This window comes from Myxocyprinus asiaticus, chromosome 14, assembly GCF_019703515.2.
Source record: "Myxocyprinus asiaticus isolate MX2 ecotype Aquarium Trade chromosome 14, UBuf_Myxa_2, whole genome shotgun sequence".
NCBI classification, from domain to species: domain Eukaryota; kingdom Metazoa; phylum Chordata; class Actinopteri; order Cypriniformes; family Catostomidae; genus Myxocyprinus; species Myxocyprinus asiaticus.
Genome location: NC_059357.1, coordinates 3,107,776 through 3,126,376, shown reverse-complemented (window position 1 = coordinate 3,126,376; position 18,601 = coordinate 3,107,776). Strand labels below are relative to the sequence as shown.

Below are 18,601 nucleotides of genomic sequence, written 5' to 3'. Positions count from 1 at the left end.
AACATTCATTGTGACCACATCGGTCAAGCTCCAAAATGTACCAAAGGTAGTCCATATGACTTGGGTGCTATATTTTTCTGAAGCTAGACGATTAGATTTGTGTTAGAAACTGTCTGAGATTTTGGTTTGTTTTCACTTACTATCTTACTATCAGTTCAGCTCTAAAATCTTGTAGTCCTGCATAGTCGAAATGCCGAGTTGCGTTCACTTACAACACTTTTTTTAATCGGTAGCCATTTTTGAATCTGAATGTGGACACAGATAAAATTCCTGAGCTGCAGTGGAGTTTTATGGTAATTTAGAGCTTTTATGGTAATTTATTTTTTTATTCCTTTTTGGAGCTTGACAGACGTCGTCATTGTATGGAAAAGAGCTGTGTAAAGTCTCTTCAAAATGTCTCCCTTTGTTTTCGACAGAATATAATCAGCATACGGCTTTGGAACAGAATGAAGGTGAATAAATAATAACTAGATTAAAATTTTTGGGTGAACTATTCTTTAAGAGCGCTGCTGGCTGTATTCCACACATACATATTAACTGGTGACCTTCAGCAAGATTGTTCTGAAAGCCTCGGCGGGTGATCTGAGCGGCTCTTATTGATCAGTCTCCTCAGGAACACGCTCCGATGCAATCCGAGCACGCTCTGACGTAAGGCGAGAGCTATTTACCCGGACAGACCAATTTGTCACAGTTGTTCTCGATTTCAGTGCTTTTAAACGAATGCTCTGTAAATAAACTAGTATTCAAACTGTCCCAAACACCATTTGCACAATAGTATGACTTCTGATTACTCAGTCTAGAAAAATGTTGTCAATTGAATGCACTGTAAGTCACTTTGGGTAAAACTTAAGTAAATGTCAATTTTACCAAAACACTGGCCATTGGTAGGTATATAAAAAGGTAAATTCTGGACCCTGACTGCAACACAATGTCACTCCTGTTTTTACTGCCATTTGAAGTGGCTTGCATTAAGAGTTTGAATGAGTACTAAAGTGGCTAATTCCTGCTTTAGCAACATGAGGTCGCTAAAGCAGCCATATGCTTCACTGTTCAACCCATTATAGGTGATAAAATGAAAGAAACTGGCCCTAATTTGTTCAGAAATGTTGCTTCTCTATCCCCAGAGGCTACATCAGGATGTTTTGTGAGGATGTAATTACCGCACTTGGATGTTTTGATATGTCTTTAGTGCAAACAGGCTAGTACTTAGAGTTAAATTACCGTTAGCTTCATCTGGCATACATTAACACCAGGCCATTAAATCTCTTTTGTTGAGCATCTGACGAGACAGGGAATGTTGTACATGCTGCAAACGTTTTGTAAAAAAACCAGTAACATCCATTTATTATCTTAGACACCATAAAATAGAAGAATTTCCTAGTGTCACGAGATTATCTCTAAATACCATCACACTTGACCTTTAACTGGTCTCTGAGTCTTAAGTAAGCCAGTTAGCAGTAAAACACTTGCCTATCATGGGGTGTGTGGGTTTATGTGTAGGTTTAAGGGAGAGTTAGGCACCTTAAATTCTACCTAATATCTCCATAGACGAAAGTAAGCCATACGGGATTGGAACAATATGAGGGTGAATTATCCCTTCAACCTGGTCTGAATCTCTTGGACATTCAGTTAATAAACTTAAAAGGAAAGAAACGTAAGGTGTAGAATCTACAATGAAAAAGTCCACTCAGGAACTTTCATGTAGCGAGTCCGCAAGAGCCCGAAAGTGTCAGAATCCTGTAGTTTTTGAGCTAAAAATGGTGGAAGTACAGAGTTCTGCTCAGAGCCTTACAGTCAACTGGGGCAGTGAAACCAGGTCGTTCCCATGTATGAAGTACCTCTGTTAAAAAAGGCCTTCCCCTGGAAGGGAAAGACTAATTATACATCCTTCCAAAGTCACACTCTCTCTCTTTCTCTGCCTCTTTCTCTTTCTTTCTGTCTCTCTTAAGCACTCAAAGATGTAGATCGCGAGGCAGAGCGAATACGCTGACATTGACACAGTTGAGACGCCATTTCAGGCTCCCCGTATGAGGAAAGATGGCCTCTGGGTCTGGTGGAGCGAGCCGCATTGTCGTTGTGCTGCTTTGAGATTAAGTTGGTCGTTAAAACTGATTGGTAGTCTCAGACTAAATCTGTGCTGATTTTAGAGGAAAATCTGTGGAATTAATTTAAGCATGGTACAATGTGTTATACCGAGAGTAGTGCACTCTTATTTGTAGCTAAAAGGATAATCCAATTAGTATGTTATAGGGCTGTCAATTTAAAGCGTTAATTACATTCAAGTAATTATGTAACAAAACAAAAAAACAGATAATTAATCATGCCCCGGGGAGCCTGGACCGTAATAAGGAATATTTCTACCATTGGAGCAATTCAAGCTTGAATTTCCACCTGCTTTCAGCAGGGGGCAGTAAGCGAAACCCCAGTTGTTTAGGAAATGTGCAGCGATACAGACAACAAACCAAACTTCAGGCTTGCTTGAAACTAGCGACAGCACAAGATGAGAACACATTCTTGTATTCAAACACAGAACGGATGGAGCCCAATTCCGAATGCAGGGACCTCGAGACTCTTTTTTCAGAGTTACAAACTATGCTTAACTTGAATCAGCACCCTAAAAATGCTCAGTTTATGACGTGACACAACCAAAGTGAGACACTCAAAAAGCATCCATCTGATACATGTGTACACTGAAGCATCCTTAGAAAAGCACTTTTTTATTTGTATTTTTTGTTTTTTGTTTGTTTTATCCCCTTTTCTCCCCAATTTGGAATGCCCAATTCCCAATGCGCTCTAAGTCCTCGTGGTGGCGTAGTGACTCAATCCGGGTGGCGGAGAATGAATCTCAGTTGCCTCCAAGTCTGAGACCGTCAATCCGCGCATCTTATCACATGGCTTGTTGAGCGCATTACCACGGAGACATAGCACGTGTGGAAGGTTCAAGCTATTCTCCGCAGCATCCATGCACAACTCACCACACACCCCACCGAGAGCGAGAACCACATTATAGCGACCACGAGGAGGTTACCCCATGTGACTCTACCCACCCTAGCAACCGGGCCAATTTGGTTGCTTAGGAGACCTGGCTGGAGTCACTCAGCACACCCTGGATTCGAACTCGTGACTCCAGCGGTGGTAGTCAGCGTCTTTGCTCGCTGAGATACCCAGGCCCCCTTAGAAAAGCACCTATAATAAATCTATCTCGGACAGATTGACAAATTCATTTGCAAAATGGATTGCAGTGGACTGTAGGCTAATGATGTTGTAATAAACAATATTGCCTATTTCCTTTTAAAGCCACTTTTTGTATCATCTGCCACAATAATGTAATGCATTTTAATTATCTGAATTATTATATTAATAATGTATATTATATTTATAATTATTTAAATATAACTATTTATAATTATTTAATCATCATATATTGAATTATTTTTATTTGAGGGGCTATCTCAGCAAACACTCAAAGAGCACACTATTAGGTACACCTGTACACCTACTTATAAATACGATTGTCTAATCAGCCAATCGTGTGGCAGCAGTGCAATGCATAAAATCATGCAGATACAGGTCAGGAGCTTCAGTTAATGTTCACATCAACCATCAGAATGGGGGAAATAATGTGATCTCCGTGATTTGGACCGTGGCATGATTGTTGGTGCCAGACGGACAGGTTTGAGTATTTCTGTAACTGCTGATCTCCTGGGATTTTCAGACCCAATAGTCTCTAAAATTTACTCAGAATGGTGCCCAAAACAAAAAACATCCAGTGACCGAGTTGATGAGAGAGGACAACAGAGAATGGCCAGACTGGTTCGAGCTGACAGAAAGTCTACGGTAACTCAGATAACCTCTCTGTACAATTGTAGTGAGCAGCATGGTCTTCTTGATGAAGCTTGATGGCCAAGGAAGTCTTGCTGGTTAAGCTATTCCAGAAGCCTGGTGGGGCTTCTGCACACCAGCATCCAAAACACAACATAGCCTAATGTATGTTGGTGACCAGCTATGATCTTTTAAAAATGCAGTAGATGTAACTTAACCCAGCATGTTCTTAGTTAGAATGAGCTGCATTAATGATTAGGAAGGTTCATGGAATGAAGAAAATCCATATGGCACTTGGGTCAACTGTGTCTTTAGGGCCAAAGATCAGAAACATTAATATAATTTGAATCCCAGTAGGCTTGTGTGCTTCTATAATGCCATATTGCAGAGGAACATTGATGAATGACTTTTGTTTGTTACAGTGAAGCCCAGGGGCCTGACTTCTAGAAAACCTGAGAGGGCAAACCTTGACTGTTCATTATAACAGGAAGCACAATTAAAGTTGTGTGTGTGTTAGAGAGCGAGAGAATGTGAGTTTCAAAAGGCCAGAACCTCTGCAAACAGGCAGACAACAGAAGCAAGAGTCTAAACAGGCCCCTATTCATAAATTGTCCAAACCTCTTGGGAGCCAGTTTGTTTGTATCTCTGAACTGCATGAAACATTAAACAAGCTTTTATTCCAGCGCTGAACAGCACAAGAAAAGTGTTTTTCTTTATATAGCTTATAGAGTAGTGAAATAATTTTTTGCTATTTATTTTCCACAGAGCGCTGGCAGACATTTTGAGACAGCAGGGGTCCGTTCCGATATCGCAGTATGAGCATGAAAATATCACCGCCATAGACACTTCGGCCAAAGAGAACACACCTGTGCGGACGTCTAAGAACCACTACACACCAGTCCACAACAAAAACAACCATGGTAGGTGACAGATGTCATGTGTTCTCAGTGTAATTTATATAATATTATTTTTGGTTTATTTAAAACTGGGATTTCATGCCACATTAAATAAGTAAAATAAAAAAGATTTTGAGAAAAAGTATGTTAATAAGGAAAATAGTCTTATAATATGCCTTTCACGAGGATAAATTCATACAATTACAAGAATACAGTCGTAATTAATAACAACAAAAGAATCAAGTCTTGACTTACGATGATAAATTCATAAAGTTTTGAGAATAAAGTCTTAATATTACAAAAATAAAGTCATAATTAATAACAATACAAGAATAAAGTCGTAATTAATAACATTACAAGAATAAAGTCGTAATTAATAACATTACAAGAATAAAGTCATAATTAATAACAATACAAGAATAAAGTCGTAATTAATAACATTACAAGAATAAAGTCGTAATTAATAACAACAAAAGAAACAAGTCTTGACTTACGATGATAAATTCATAAAGTTTTGAGAATAAAGTCTTAATATTACAAAAATAAAGTCGTAATTAATAACAATACAAGAATAAAGTCGTAATTAATAACATTACAAGAATAAAGTCGTAATTTATAACATTACAAGAATAAAGTAATAATTAATAACAATACAAGAATAAAGTCGTAATTAATAACATTACAAGAATAAAGTCGTAATTAATAACATTACAAGAATAAAGTCGTAATTAATAACAATACAAGAATAAAGTTGTAATTAATAACATTACAAGAATAAAGTCGTAATTAAAAACAATACAAGAATAAAGTCGTAATTAATAACATTATAAGAATAAAGTCGTAATTAATAACATTACAAGTATAAAGTCGTAACATTACAAGAATAAAAGTCGGAATTAATAACAATACAAGAATAAAGTCGTAATTAATAACATTACAAGAATAAAGTCGTAATTAATAACACTACAAGAATAAAGTCGTAATTAATAACATTACAAGAATAAAGTCGTAATTAATAACAACAAAAGAATCAAGTCTTGACTTACGATGATAAATTCATAAAGTTTTGAGAATAAAGTCTTAATATTACAAAAATAAAGTCATAATTAATAACAATACAAGAATAAAGTCGTAATTAATAACATTACAAGAATAAAGTCGTAATTAATAACAATACAAGAATAAAGTCGTAATTAATAACATTATAAGAATAAAGTCGTAATTAATAACATTACAAGAATAAAGTCGTAATTAATAACAACAAAAGAATCAAGTCGTAATTAATAACATTTCAAGAATAAAGTCGTAATTAATAACATTACAAGAATAAAGTCATAATTAATAACAATACAAGAATAAAGTCGTAATTAATAACATTACAAGAATAAAGTCGTAATTAATAACAATACAAAAATAAAGTTGTAATTAATAACATTACAAGAATAAAGTCGTAATTAAAAACAATACAAGAATAAAGTTGTAATTAATAACATTATAAGAATAAAGTCGTAATTAATAACAATACAAGAATAAAGTTGTAATTAATAACATTATAAGAATAAAGTCGTAATTAAAAACAATACAAGAATAAAGTTGTAATTAATAACATTACAAGAATAAAGTCATAATTAATAACAATACAAGAATAAAGTCGTAATTAATAACATTACAAGAATAAAGTCGTAATTAATAACAACAAAAGAATCAAGTCGTAATTAATAACATTACAAGAATAAAGTCGTAATTAATAACATTACAAGAATAAAGTCATAATTAATAACAATACAAGAATAAAGTCGTAATTAATAACATTACAAGAATAAAGTCGTAATTAATAACAATACAAGAATAAAGTTGTAATTAATAACATTACAAGAATAAAGTCGTAATTAAAAACAATACAAGAATAAAGTTGTAATTAATAACATTATAAGAATAAAGTCGTAATTAATAACATTACAAGTATAAAGTCATAACATTACAAGAATAAAAGTCGGAATTAATAACAATACAAGAATAAAGTCGTAATTAATAACATTACAAGAATAAAGTCGTAATTAATAACACTACAAGAATAAAGTCGTAATTAATAACATTATAAGAATAAAGTCGTAATTAATAACATTACAAGAATAAAGTCGTAATTAATAACAATACAAGAATAAAGTCGTAATTAATAACATTATAAGAATAAAGTCGTAATTAATAACATTACAAGAATAAAGTCGTAATTAATAACATTATAAGAATAAAGTCGTAATTAATAACATTACAAGAATAAAGTCGTAATTAATAACAACAAAAGAATCAAGTCGGAATTAATAACATTACAAGAATAAAGTCGTAATTAATAACATTACAAGAATCAAGTCGTAATTAATAACATTACAAGAATAAAGTCGTAATTAATAACATTACAAGAATAAAGTCGTAATTAATAACATTACAAGAATAAAGTCGTAATTAATAACAACAAAAGAATCAAGTCGGAATTAATAACATTACAAGAATAAAGTCGTAATTAATAACAATACAAGAATAAAGTCGTAATTAATAACAATACAAGAATAAAGTCATAATTAATAACATTACAAGAATAAAGTCGTAATTAATAACATTACAAGAATAAAGTCGTAATTAATAACACTACAAGAATAAAGTCGTAATTAATAACAATACAAGAATAAAGTCGTAATTAATAACAATACAAGAATAAAGTCGTAATTAATAACATTACAAGAATAAAGTCGTAATTAATAACATTACAAGTATGAAGTCGTAACATTACAAGAATAAAAGTCGGAATTAATAACATTACAAGAATAAAGTCGTAATTAATAACACTACAAGAATAAAGTCGTAATTAATAACATTACAAGAATAAAGTCGTAATTAATAACATTACAAGAATAAAGTCGTAATTAATAACAATACAAGAATAAAGTCGTAATTAATAACAATACAAGAATAAAGTCGTAATTAATAATATTATAAGAATAAAGTCGTAATTAATAACATTACAAGAATAAAGTCGTAATTAATAACAATACAAGAATAAAGTCGTAATTAATAACAATACAAGAATAAAGTCGTAATTAATAACATTACAAGAATAAAGTCGTAATTAATAACACTACAAGAATAAAGTCGTAATTAATAACATTACAAGAATAAAGTCGTAATTAATAACAATACAAGAATAAAGTCGTAATTAATAACAATACAAGAATAAAGTCGTAATTAATAACAATACAAGAATAAAGTCGTAATTAATAACATTACAAGAATAAAGTCGTAATTAATAACATTACAAGTATGAAGTCGTAACATTACAAGAATAAAAGTCGGAATTAATAACATTACAAGAATAAAGTCGTAATTAATAACACTACAAGAATAAAGTCGTAATTAATAACATTACAAGAATAAAGTCGTAATTAATAACAATACAAGAATAAAGTCGTAATTAATAACAATACAAGAATAAAGTCGTAATTAATAACAATACAAGAATAAAGTCGTAATTAATAACACTACAAGAATAAAGTCGTAATGTTTTGAGAATAATCTCATAATATGCTCTTTACGAGGATAAAGTCATACAGTTTTGATAATAAAGTAATATTTTGACAATAATATCAAAATATACATTTGATGAGGATCTAGAAAATTTTGGGAATAAAGTCGTAACATTACAAGAATAAAGTAGTAATTTACAAGGATCAAGTCATAAAGTGTCGCAAAGTCGTAACATTACAAGAATAAAGTCGTAACATTACAAGAATAAAGTCGTAACATTACAAGAGTAAAGTCATAATGTTTTGAGAATGATCTCATAATAGGACTTTTATGAGGATAAAGTCATAAGGTTTCAATAAAGTCATATTTAATAACAAGAATAAAGTCGTAACTTACGAGGATAAAGTCATCAAGTTCAGATAATAAAGTCTTAACATTACAAGAATAAGGTCGTGATGTTTTCAGAATAATCTCATATTAGGTTTTTTTAATAGGATAAATTCATAGAGAATAAAGTCTTAATATTACAAGATTGAAGTAGTCAAAATTATGATAATAAAGTCAAAGTATTATGAGATTGAAGTCGTAGCATTACCAGATTTAAATCGTAATATTTTGAGATTAAAGTAGTTGCATTATGAGATTAAATTTGTAACATTATGAGATGAAAGTCGTAATGTTATGGGACTGTTCTCTTCGTTTCTTTGAAACATGAAACCCCTTTTAGTTACTTCTACCATTATGAGAAGTTACCATGACAACGGGGCAAATATTAAAGCTTAGCCTTATTACGATGGGGTCAGAAATCTGTGTTTGAATATGAAAGAAAGTAAAAATGCATTTGTGTGGGTGTGTGCATATGTTGAGGAGTTGATATTTGGCAGTATGTCTGAGGGAACTTATGTTCAAAACATGTTTTCTATTCTAAATTCAAAAGCTCAGTGTCAGAGTTTTGGCTGTTCTGCTGTACAAGAGTATATCAGAAATAAAATCTGAATGAATATTCCGTTCACACAAAGAACATCAGTCAAAACGTGCTCTAATACACTTCTACACCATCAACATGCTTTTAATAACTCAAGTTCGGTTCTTCACATATTTATGGTCTTGTTTACATGAATGCAAATGTACTGTATTATTTGTATTTGAGCTAATCACTGCTTTGGCTTGTTGTACATTAATATTCAAAACACTTCTGAATAAACTATAAATGCAGCTGTAGTTCAGTGTGAAGAGAGCAGTTGTGCAGATGTTAACATTGACGCTTCTGTTCATTTGAGATGCTAGTTTTAGCATTCTGAAACACGTTTTTTTTTTTTTTTTTTTCAATGGCTGTTGAATCTCTTCAGTTCTCTCAGTTGCTTGAAATCTCCTCATTATCATAGAAATAATCTTGTAGGGTTTGTTTGCCCCACAATAACAACATTTTTATTTATTTATCTAGATGGTTGCTAATGTGTTTTAGAATTCGGTTGGTGGTTTCATGTTGGCCCAAGTCAAATATCCAATGACGAAGCTGAATAGGGAAGTCATTTCAGAGGCAGTTTTGATTTTATGTTGACCTTATGAATGATGTGAATTGAAAGTCCCCATAAGGCTAATATGTATATATATGTATACATACAAGTGTGTATGTGTGTGACTGCATCAGTGGAATGCTTTTACATGCTGCTGTTGGGTCTTTTCTTATCCCCTGAGAGTTGGTACAAGTGCTCTTGCAATCTATATAATGTCCCATTTTTGATTGATTAAATGCCTTTAAATTAGGGTGACCAGATTCCTTCTTGTGCATCCGCATCTGTAACTGTTGTCACCTTGTACATTTCTCTGGCAGCAGTTTTTCTCAGTGTGCGCTTGTCTTTCAAGAGTTTATCGTAAAATGCAGAGCAGTCCAGTCCAAAATTAAGACGTACAAAAAGCATTGCCTTCATGACTGAGTCGAGATTTATCCTGTGTGCATGCTGCGTTCATTAATGAGAACACACGCTCCACAGATGCAGATGTCCCAGGCAGGCATAAAACAAACTCCACGACCTTGGCTAAGACTCCGAAGTTGATGGTCTTGCTCTCCAGCTCACGAAAAACATCTGTCCATCTCTCAGTCACGGCCGTCTTGTTCAAGTTCCACTTGGTGATGGGACGAGTGACAATGTTTTTCACGCAAGCCCACTCATCGAAGTACATGGTTTCATCAATCAAACTGAGATTGGGGATTCTGGAGTAGAAGTGTTCACGGCTGCTCTGAATGTCTTTCCACTCTGGGATGTCTCTCAGTAGGGCCCACTGAAGTTTTTCTGTGTCCATTGAGCAGCTCCAACTTGGAGGTAATCCAGAGTTTCTCAATGCACAAAAGAAATCATCCACTCGAATGTCACCAGCTTCAACCAGGGCATCCAATTGCTTTTTAATGTCAGAGGTTATGAATGATTCCTCCAGCCTGGCCTGCAAAACTTTCCTCAGGTCATGAATGTGCAAAGCCACTTCTGTGGCTGATAAGTGGTCTTGCTCTACTATCTCCTGTGCATGGTTAAAAGTGGCTGTTTGCTTGAGTGCGAAGCCAATCTAAAGTTTAGTGCAAGGATCGCTGAAAATGTCTCTTAGAAACTTTGGGGATTTTTCTTGAGAAAGAAAGTATGCACGCAGACCATTGAAAATGATTAGTACTCTTTCAAGGTCTGGACCAGGAGAGAGGAAATGTGTGTTGCCATGCTGCAATAAAAAGACGTTGCATATGACAGCTTCAGATTTGGTGCGGGCAGAAGATAATTTCGGATCATACAATTTTAAGATAAATTTCGCAGTGCAGTCAGCCGACCGAAAACTATGGCCATGCACAACAGAATGATAAGCAAAAAGTCCTTAACTTGCGTGCAACTTGTCAGATTCGGAACTTTGCTTCACAAAAAAATTGCTAACACTTGGTATGGCACACTTACTTTTAGCAGCATCCGCATGCTTTTTTTTATGAACATGCTGCGTGATGTCGGTGCAGCCTCCATGGGCGATGGAAAAGCAAGCTCCACAATTCTCACACCTCATTTTACTAGGCTCTGTCTGTGACTCCTTTTTTAGAAATGCAAACTCTTTTTGAAGATCCTCATTAAATGTACATGCACGCTTCCTTGACATTTTTCCAGCCGCAATTTCATCTGTGTGCTCTTTCAAACTGACTCTTCAGTCAGCTCACTAACTAGACGTCTATTGATAGGGAATTGTGGTTGGATAGTTTAATCCAATCATGTACTTCAAATAACACAGTGTGATTTTATTGGTTTTACAAGCCGTATGCTTGTCTACCTTTGATTAGAACACTCACGTGACTGAGAAAGCCGCATAGGACAAAACACTATTTTTTCAGAATAAGTCGGGACACTAGAAAAAGTGCTTAAATAAGGGAGTGTCCGGGGAAAAATGGGATGTCTGGCGACCCTACTTTAAATGTAACACAGAGTTCATAAAAAGCTGAAAGAAATGTAAATGTTTGTTCATTTGATTAATTGGCTGAAAGGAATTCAATCTCTTTGACTGTGTTATTGATTCCCCGTGTAGAGATTTTCTTTCATTTCTCTGGCTGTCCATTGATCTCCATTTGGTGACCTCCGTAACCCCTATTTCTTATTCTGCCCACCCTCCTCACTCACATGTCATTACTTTGTTGAGGGAGATTACTGTATATGACAGTGGCAAGAATCTTAAAGGAATAGTTTAACCAAAAATATTGTCATTATTTACTCATTTGATTTGAGAGTGAATATCCATCTAAATTTTGGTCTATGACTTCAGAAGACTTTTAAAACTGTGCATGAGTCGACAACATTTACTGTGGTTTTATGGTGTTTTTTTTCCCTTTATGGAGCTTGACATCCCTTAATTTTCATTATATGGTGAAAAGACATATGAATAATAAAAAAATAAAAAAAAATCCATGGAACGATTCCACGGAAGAAAGAAAGTCATACGGCTTTGGAAATGCTATTGAGTAAATAATGACAGAATTTTCCTTTTTGGGTGAACTATAGCCTATCTTTAATGGTCTATGTTTTTGTTCTTTATTTTTAGGCTGAAATGTGACCCAGACATGTTGTGAAATTCACGTGGTGTCACATGATTACGTGAGCATCAAGATGATCAAATTTATTCCAACAAGAAGAAATGTGTGATTCAGAAAATTCGTAAAAATGGGTAAATTTTATTAGAAATTTAGAAATATTTCACCAGTGTTGGGTAAATTACTTAAAAAGTAATCCACTACAAATTACTAACTACTTCTATAAAATTATAATCAGATTACTTAATGATTACTCCATCAAAAAAGTAATCACATTACTAATTACTGTACTTTTAAGTTACTTTCGAAAACACTTTTTGGTTTTTCGGCTCAACAAATTCAAAATAATGTCTATTTTCTCCTCGTTCATTGTCGCACACACTCCAGTTATCACAGAAACGCAAACAGACGTACAGTACATATGAACATATGAATTCACGTTACACATAAATTTATAACCCAATTAATATACTTAAAAGTAATTACTTTAATTGAAAGTCAGTAACAGTAATCTGATTACAAGAATTTCAAATGTAATGTGCTACACTACATTTTGTGCCTAAAAGTAATTAGATTACAGTAACAGATTACTTTGTAATCCAGTTACACCCAACACTGTTTAAAACAATAATAAAATGTTTTCATAAATCGTGCGATAAATCCTTAATTTAATGACAGTAATCATATGTTCTATGTGTGCAAATGTTATCAGAAATACGTTTTTGGAAATGACCCATTTTACAAATTCTCAAACAAACTAAAATGTTTTTGATGTCTTATTTCAAGCAATGCTTTCATCTTAAATCTAGTCCTGCACTCTTATTCATGTAGCTCAACCGGTAGAAGATGCTGCTAACAATCCAAAGGTTATAGGTTATATTCCCACAGATCAAATATATGGACCTGAGTGCTGTTTTCGTGTTTATAGACCCTCCCTAACCCCTGGTTGAGTCTAAATAGATTTTGTTATGGTGGTGAGACTGCTGGATTAGATTGAATATGCCATGATATGATCTGAGAATTTGTATTGGATGATTTATAGCATATCGTCATGCCTCTTGTGACATTTTCCAGACTAAATTATGGCGCAAGAAAGCTTGACTAACATTATAAGTGGACTTAATGTGAAAAATGCTATTAAAAGTGTACAATATGGCCATTTCGACCTTGCTATTGGCTATTTTTACCAGGACATTATGAATTGATAGTACATCAGCAGCTAAAATGTAGCAAACTTCTAAGATGAAACATTAGGATGCGTGCCAGTTTGGTGGAAGAGTCGCTTGACTGAGGTCTTGTTTTAATAAAAGACGATCATTAAATATTAAGTTTCAGCATGAGACGGTGTGCTCAAATCACAGTGATGGACAGATCTGCCTGAGAAGAAAGCAAATGTTCCCATCTTCCACTTCTCAATGCAGTTTGATGTCTGGCTCAACTGTTCCCAGGTCATCTTGATACTCTCGTCTTTGATTACATGCATGAATTAAATGTCCACTGGTTACTCGAGACAATAGCCTGTGATAGAGACAACAAAGTAAACATGAAACAGCTTTTGCAGCGCATTTTACATCTGCAATTTGACATATTTTAAAGGAGAATATTCCATGAGAAAAACTGAAACTCCTGAAACCAAGTTGATAATACCTCACAAACAACATCTGAGCAATACAATACGTCTCTTCCATTGTTTCCTGCACCTAAAGATAGAGAAAGTATTACAGTGCTGCATCCAGTGCGTCTATGATTTAAAAAGGTTTTGTGCATTTGGCTGCAGTTTTTTTATTGCCAGAAATAACGCAGACCAAAATGAGAATATAGGGCTCAAAATGAGAAACTGCTGGAAAATAGGGCAGTTTTGGCTCCTCTCGAGACCGAATCTCACTCTCTCTCTGTATTTTATAACTCTCTTGAGCCGCAGAATACTGAACTAGAGATGTTCGAAAACAACGGTTTACACAATTACACAGCACATAATCGATTATAGAACAATAACACATCTGTGCATCTCTGTCCGTGTGCAATATAACTTTACAGTTAGTAAGTGATTTTATCACCGTAAATCATGTTAACACAATTATGTTTACGTCTTGTGGCTATACCTTTGAAAAAAAAAAATTATTTTAATGTTTATGGACTGGCCCTATTCACTTTCACTGTAATTGACTTACTATAGCTGTGAGGTTTTTTTTGTGCCTTTTTTTAATTTATTTTTTCTCCCCAATTTGGCATGCTCAATTCCCAATGCGCTCTAAGTCCTCATGGTGGCGTAGTGACTCGCCTCAATACGGATGGCGGAGGATGAATCTCAGTTGCCTCCGCGTCTGAGACCATCGATCCGCGCATCTTATCACGTGGCTTGTTGAGCGCGTTACCGCGGGGACCTAGCGCGTGTGGAGGCTTCACGCTATTCTCCGCGGCATCCACGCTCAACTCACCATGCACCCCACTGAGTACGAACCACATTATAGCGACCACGAGGAGGTTACCCCATGTGACTCTACCCTCCCTAGCAACCGGGCCAATTTGGTTACTTAAGAGACCTGGCTGGAGTCACTCAGCACGCCCTGGATTCGAACTCGCGACTTCAGGGGTGGTAGTCAGCGTCAATACTCGCTGAGATACCCAGACCCCCGTAAAGTCAACTTATTTGGGTTTTCATTGTAATCAACATAATGCCACAAATGCTGTCGACTGAACTTCACTTGTATTGAGAGGAGGAACATTCCTTTAAGAATTTCCATTTGTTTGTATCAACTTTATTTGTATTAAGATTAAGATAAATCAAGAATCTAAAGATTCATGTGAAGATCGTCATCAATGAAAAAAACTGCTGTTCATCAATGTTTCCGAGTAAGTTAGATTAGTATAGATTGTGTGAAATATTCTCCCTTACTTTGAAGTTATTTGCAAATGCTTCATGAATCAGTTTAAAACAAACCAGTAAAAAGAACCATTTTTAAAGCACAATTAATTCACAAATCGGACACCAGTAATACTAATAAGCCTAATAAGCTTAACGATTGCATGACTGTCTGGAATACTTGATTCTGATTGGCCAGTCACGGCATTGTGTGCTCAAATGTTTTTGTGTAAGGACCGCTAAATTGTATTATTCACCGTTGTCTCAGGCAACCAATTTCAGCTTCTCTCTGTACTCTTGCATAATACATTTGAACTCAGATCAGTATTTCATGTCCATGTCATTATCGCAAAATAAAACCTGTATCAAGACCTGTATTCTTCGATAATGATCATCTATCCTTTATTTAAACGATATTTCTCCCTGTCTCTACATCGGACCACTGAAATCAGTAACACACATTTTTCCTCTGAAATGGTGTGAAACCTCTCGTTGACCCTAGGGTCAACAGCGCTGCCCAGGGATGCCCATTACTGTCCAATTAGATGCTCTCACCCAGTGTCCTTTAACCCAGCAGGGCTCGAATACGAGCCGTGTGTGTTTCTACTGAAGGTGTGTAAGAATGACCTCTAGACCCTCTCGAGTCCGTGAGCCGAACCCCCCACACCCCATTAATACTTAATGCACAACCTTGTGCTGTCCTCTGTCTCAAAACACCTTTTACCGCTCGCTGGCTGAGATGACTTCTCAATAACTGTCACAAATCAATGCTCTGATGTGACGGTTGTGAGGTATAACGGTTAGTTACCTATGAAGACATGTATTCTTTAGGTGAACAATCGCCAGTGTAACCGGATGCTGGTGTGATGATTTGGGTCGAATCACTACACGGTTTTAAAACATTACATGAGCATCCTACTACACACGCATCTAAAACCCAAAGCATTATATATTTTCTGTGTCGATAAGAGACGTAAACATGGCAAAATCAAGGCGTTTTCAACTAAAAATGTATTTGTGTGGAAGTGGCCTTAAAATGTGAAGATTTGCATACATACTGAATGATAAACATCAAGTAAACAAGTGCTAACTTTTATTTTAGGGGGAATCTCATGAAAACAGGTCATATTTTAACCCCTTTTTTTTTTTTTTTTGGTGCTACATTTTTATGCATTATTTCACATTTTTATGTCAATTAAGGCGCTTGATTGTAATGAAAATAATGTTGCAATGAAAAAAATCTTATTGGTCCAAAAAATGGTTTTCAAACATGTCACATATAACAAACAGGTCACATTTTAACCCCAATTTTTCAGAATTTTTATGCATTATTCCGGATTTTTATGTCAATTAAGCTGCTTGATTATAATGAATATAATGTTGCAATGAAAAAAAAATCTTATTGGTCCTAAAAATGGGTATCAAACATGTCACATATTACATATATATATATATATAACATATCATATATATAATACATATAACAGGTCACATTTTAACCCAAAATCTTTCAAATTTGTATGCATTATTACAAATATTTATTGCAATTAAGGCGCTTATTTGTCATGAAAATAATGGCGCACTGTAAAAATCGTATTGGTCCTAAAAATTATTTTCAAACATGTCACGTTACATTTTAACCCAAAATGTTCAGAATTGTATGCATTATTCCGGATTTGTATGTAAATTAAGGCGCTTAATTGGCATGAAAATAATCGTGCAACGCAGAAATCGTTTTGGTTCTAAAAATGTTTTTTGAATATATCACATATCACAAACAGGTCACATTTGAACCCCATATTTCCCGAATTTGTATGCATTTTTTTACATTTTTAAGTCAATTAAGGCTCTTGGTTGTCATGAAAATAATGGTGCAATGCAAAAATCTTCATGGTCCTAAAAATGGTTTTCAAACATGGCACATATCACAAACAGGTCACATTTTAACCCCAATTTTTCAGAATTTGTATGCATTATTACGGATTTTTATGTCAATTAAGGTGCTTGATTGTCATGAAAATAATGGTGCAATGCATAAAAAAACCCAATAATAATCTTAGCGTACCTAAGGTTTGCAAATTATTCTTTCTTATTTCTTTGTTTTAATTTAAGGTTTCAATACGACCCAGACACGTTAAGTGATGTTATAGCGACATACAGCAGATTACAAATGACATCTTCTAGACAAAATCTACACATAGAATAGACATCTTTCCGATTTACCTGCGACCACAGGTTTCCGCTGTTTATAATTGTTTTCATTTGTCTTTCATTGCAGGACATTACGGGAAAGAAAACTTCCGTAGCGGTCAAGACATGCACAACTACATCTCCTCAGGCTTTGTGACGCTCGGTAGGGGACATCTAAAAGGTAAACATCTCTTTTTAAAACACCTCATACTTCTCAGAGCCCTATCTTTTTCTCACAACATCCGGTCAGTGACTTTCAAGCACAATTTTGACATTTAAGACGTGCTCAATTCCTTTATATCAATATCAAAACTCTTTCCTTTCATAGTCACGCAGCTAAAAAAAAAAAAAAAACACAATAAAGAACATACAAAGACTTAAAGCCCCTAAATGTCTTCTAGTTGTTTTTCGTTTGTGAAGGGAGTGTCCTGGGGGGAGATTGAGCTGTTGACAGTGCAATAATGATGTTTCCTAAAGCTAATTAACAGACTGAGAGCGCATGTTGGAGAGAAAACAGCTGCCAAGCTCCTGCCGCCTCGTCTCCACTCCTCATTGTCTCTCACGAGTGAATCACTGCGGTGCACATAATGCAGCATAATCGGCATGCCACGGGACGAATGTCAAGCTACAACAACATAATTGACCAGCCTGCGACATTCATAAACCATAACACATTTAAAAACCAGAGAGCAGAGATTAGCTTAATAATTGTCAGAGGAATATCGATGACATCAGCGTTGACGCCTGTGACATCACACGTCATGGTAAACGATTGCTGTTATTATGTTGACACAAAATAACCACTTTCATTTCCTCTGCAAATGAAGAATGTCAGTTGAATCATCTATTGATAAAGCTAACTGTGCAAAATTATTGGCTTATGATTCAGAAGTGACTGTAAATGGGATAAAGTTAAAACCCACGTGCTACACTTCCTCAAGGTTGAGGACTTTAATAAGTTGCTTAAATATTTTTCACTTATTCAGCTTGGCTCTAAAGCCCTGCGGTTCATGCAAATTGCCCTTAATCTGCACCCTGTTTAATTCCACCTGATTTAATTTTCTAGATTCTCTCCAGAGGCCATGGTGCACCTCGCTCTATCTGCCACTCAGATTTCACCTCTCTGATCAATCAACTTGGATTAGTGATTCAATCTCTTAAACTTCAGAGAAAAATGTCCAGTTGACTAGAATACTAAATGAAAGAACACTTTTTGGTTATCAAATGTTAGTGGAATATATCCAAAGATTATGTGAATTCGTT

General features: G+C 34.7%; 1 protein-coding gene across 3 annotated transcripts in view; it reads left to right on the top strand.

Annotated features, from left to right (window-relative positions):
• LOC127451985 (protein shisa-6-like) overlaps positions 1–18,601 on the top strand; it is a 105,916-nt gene that overhangs the window by 13,663 nt on the left and 73,652 nt on the right. For all 3 annotated transcript variants that reach the window (XM_051717090.1, XM_051717091.1, XM_051717089.1), the window contains exons 3-4: positions 4,588–4,742; positions 17,427–17,519. In XM_051717090.1, the coding sequence (XP_051573050.1) occupies positions 4,588–4,742; positions 17,427–17,519 (248 nt within the window). The remainder of the gene's footprint in view (positions 1–4,587; positions 4,743–17,426; positions 17,520–18,601) is intronic.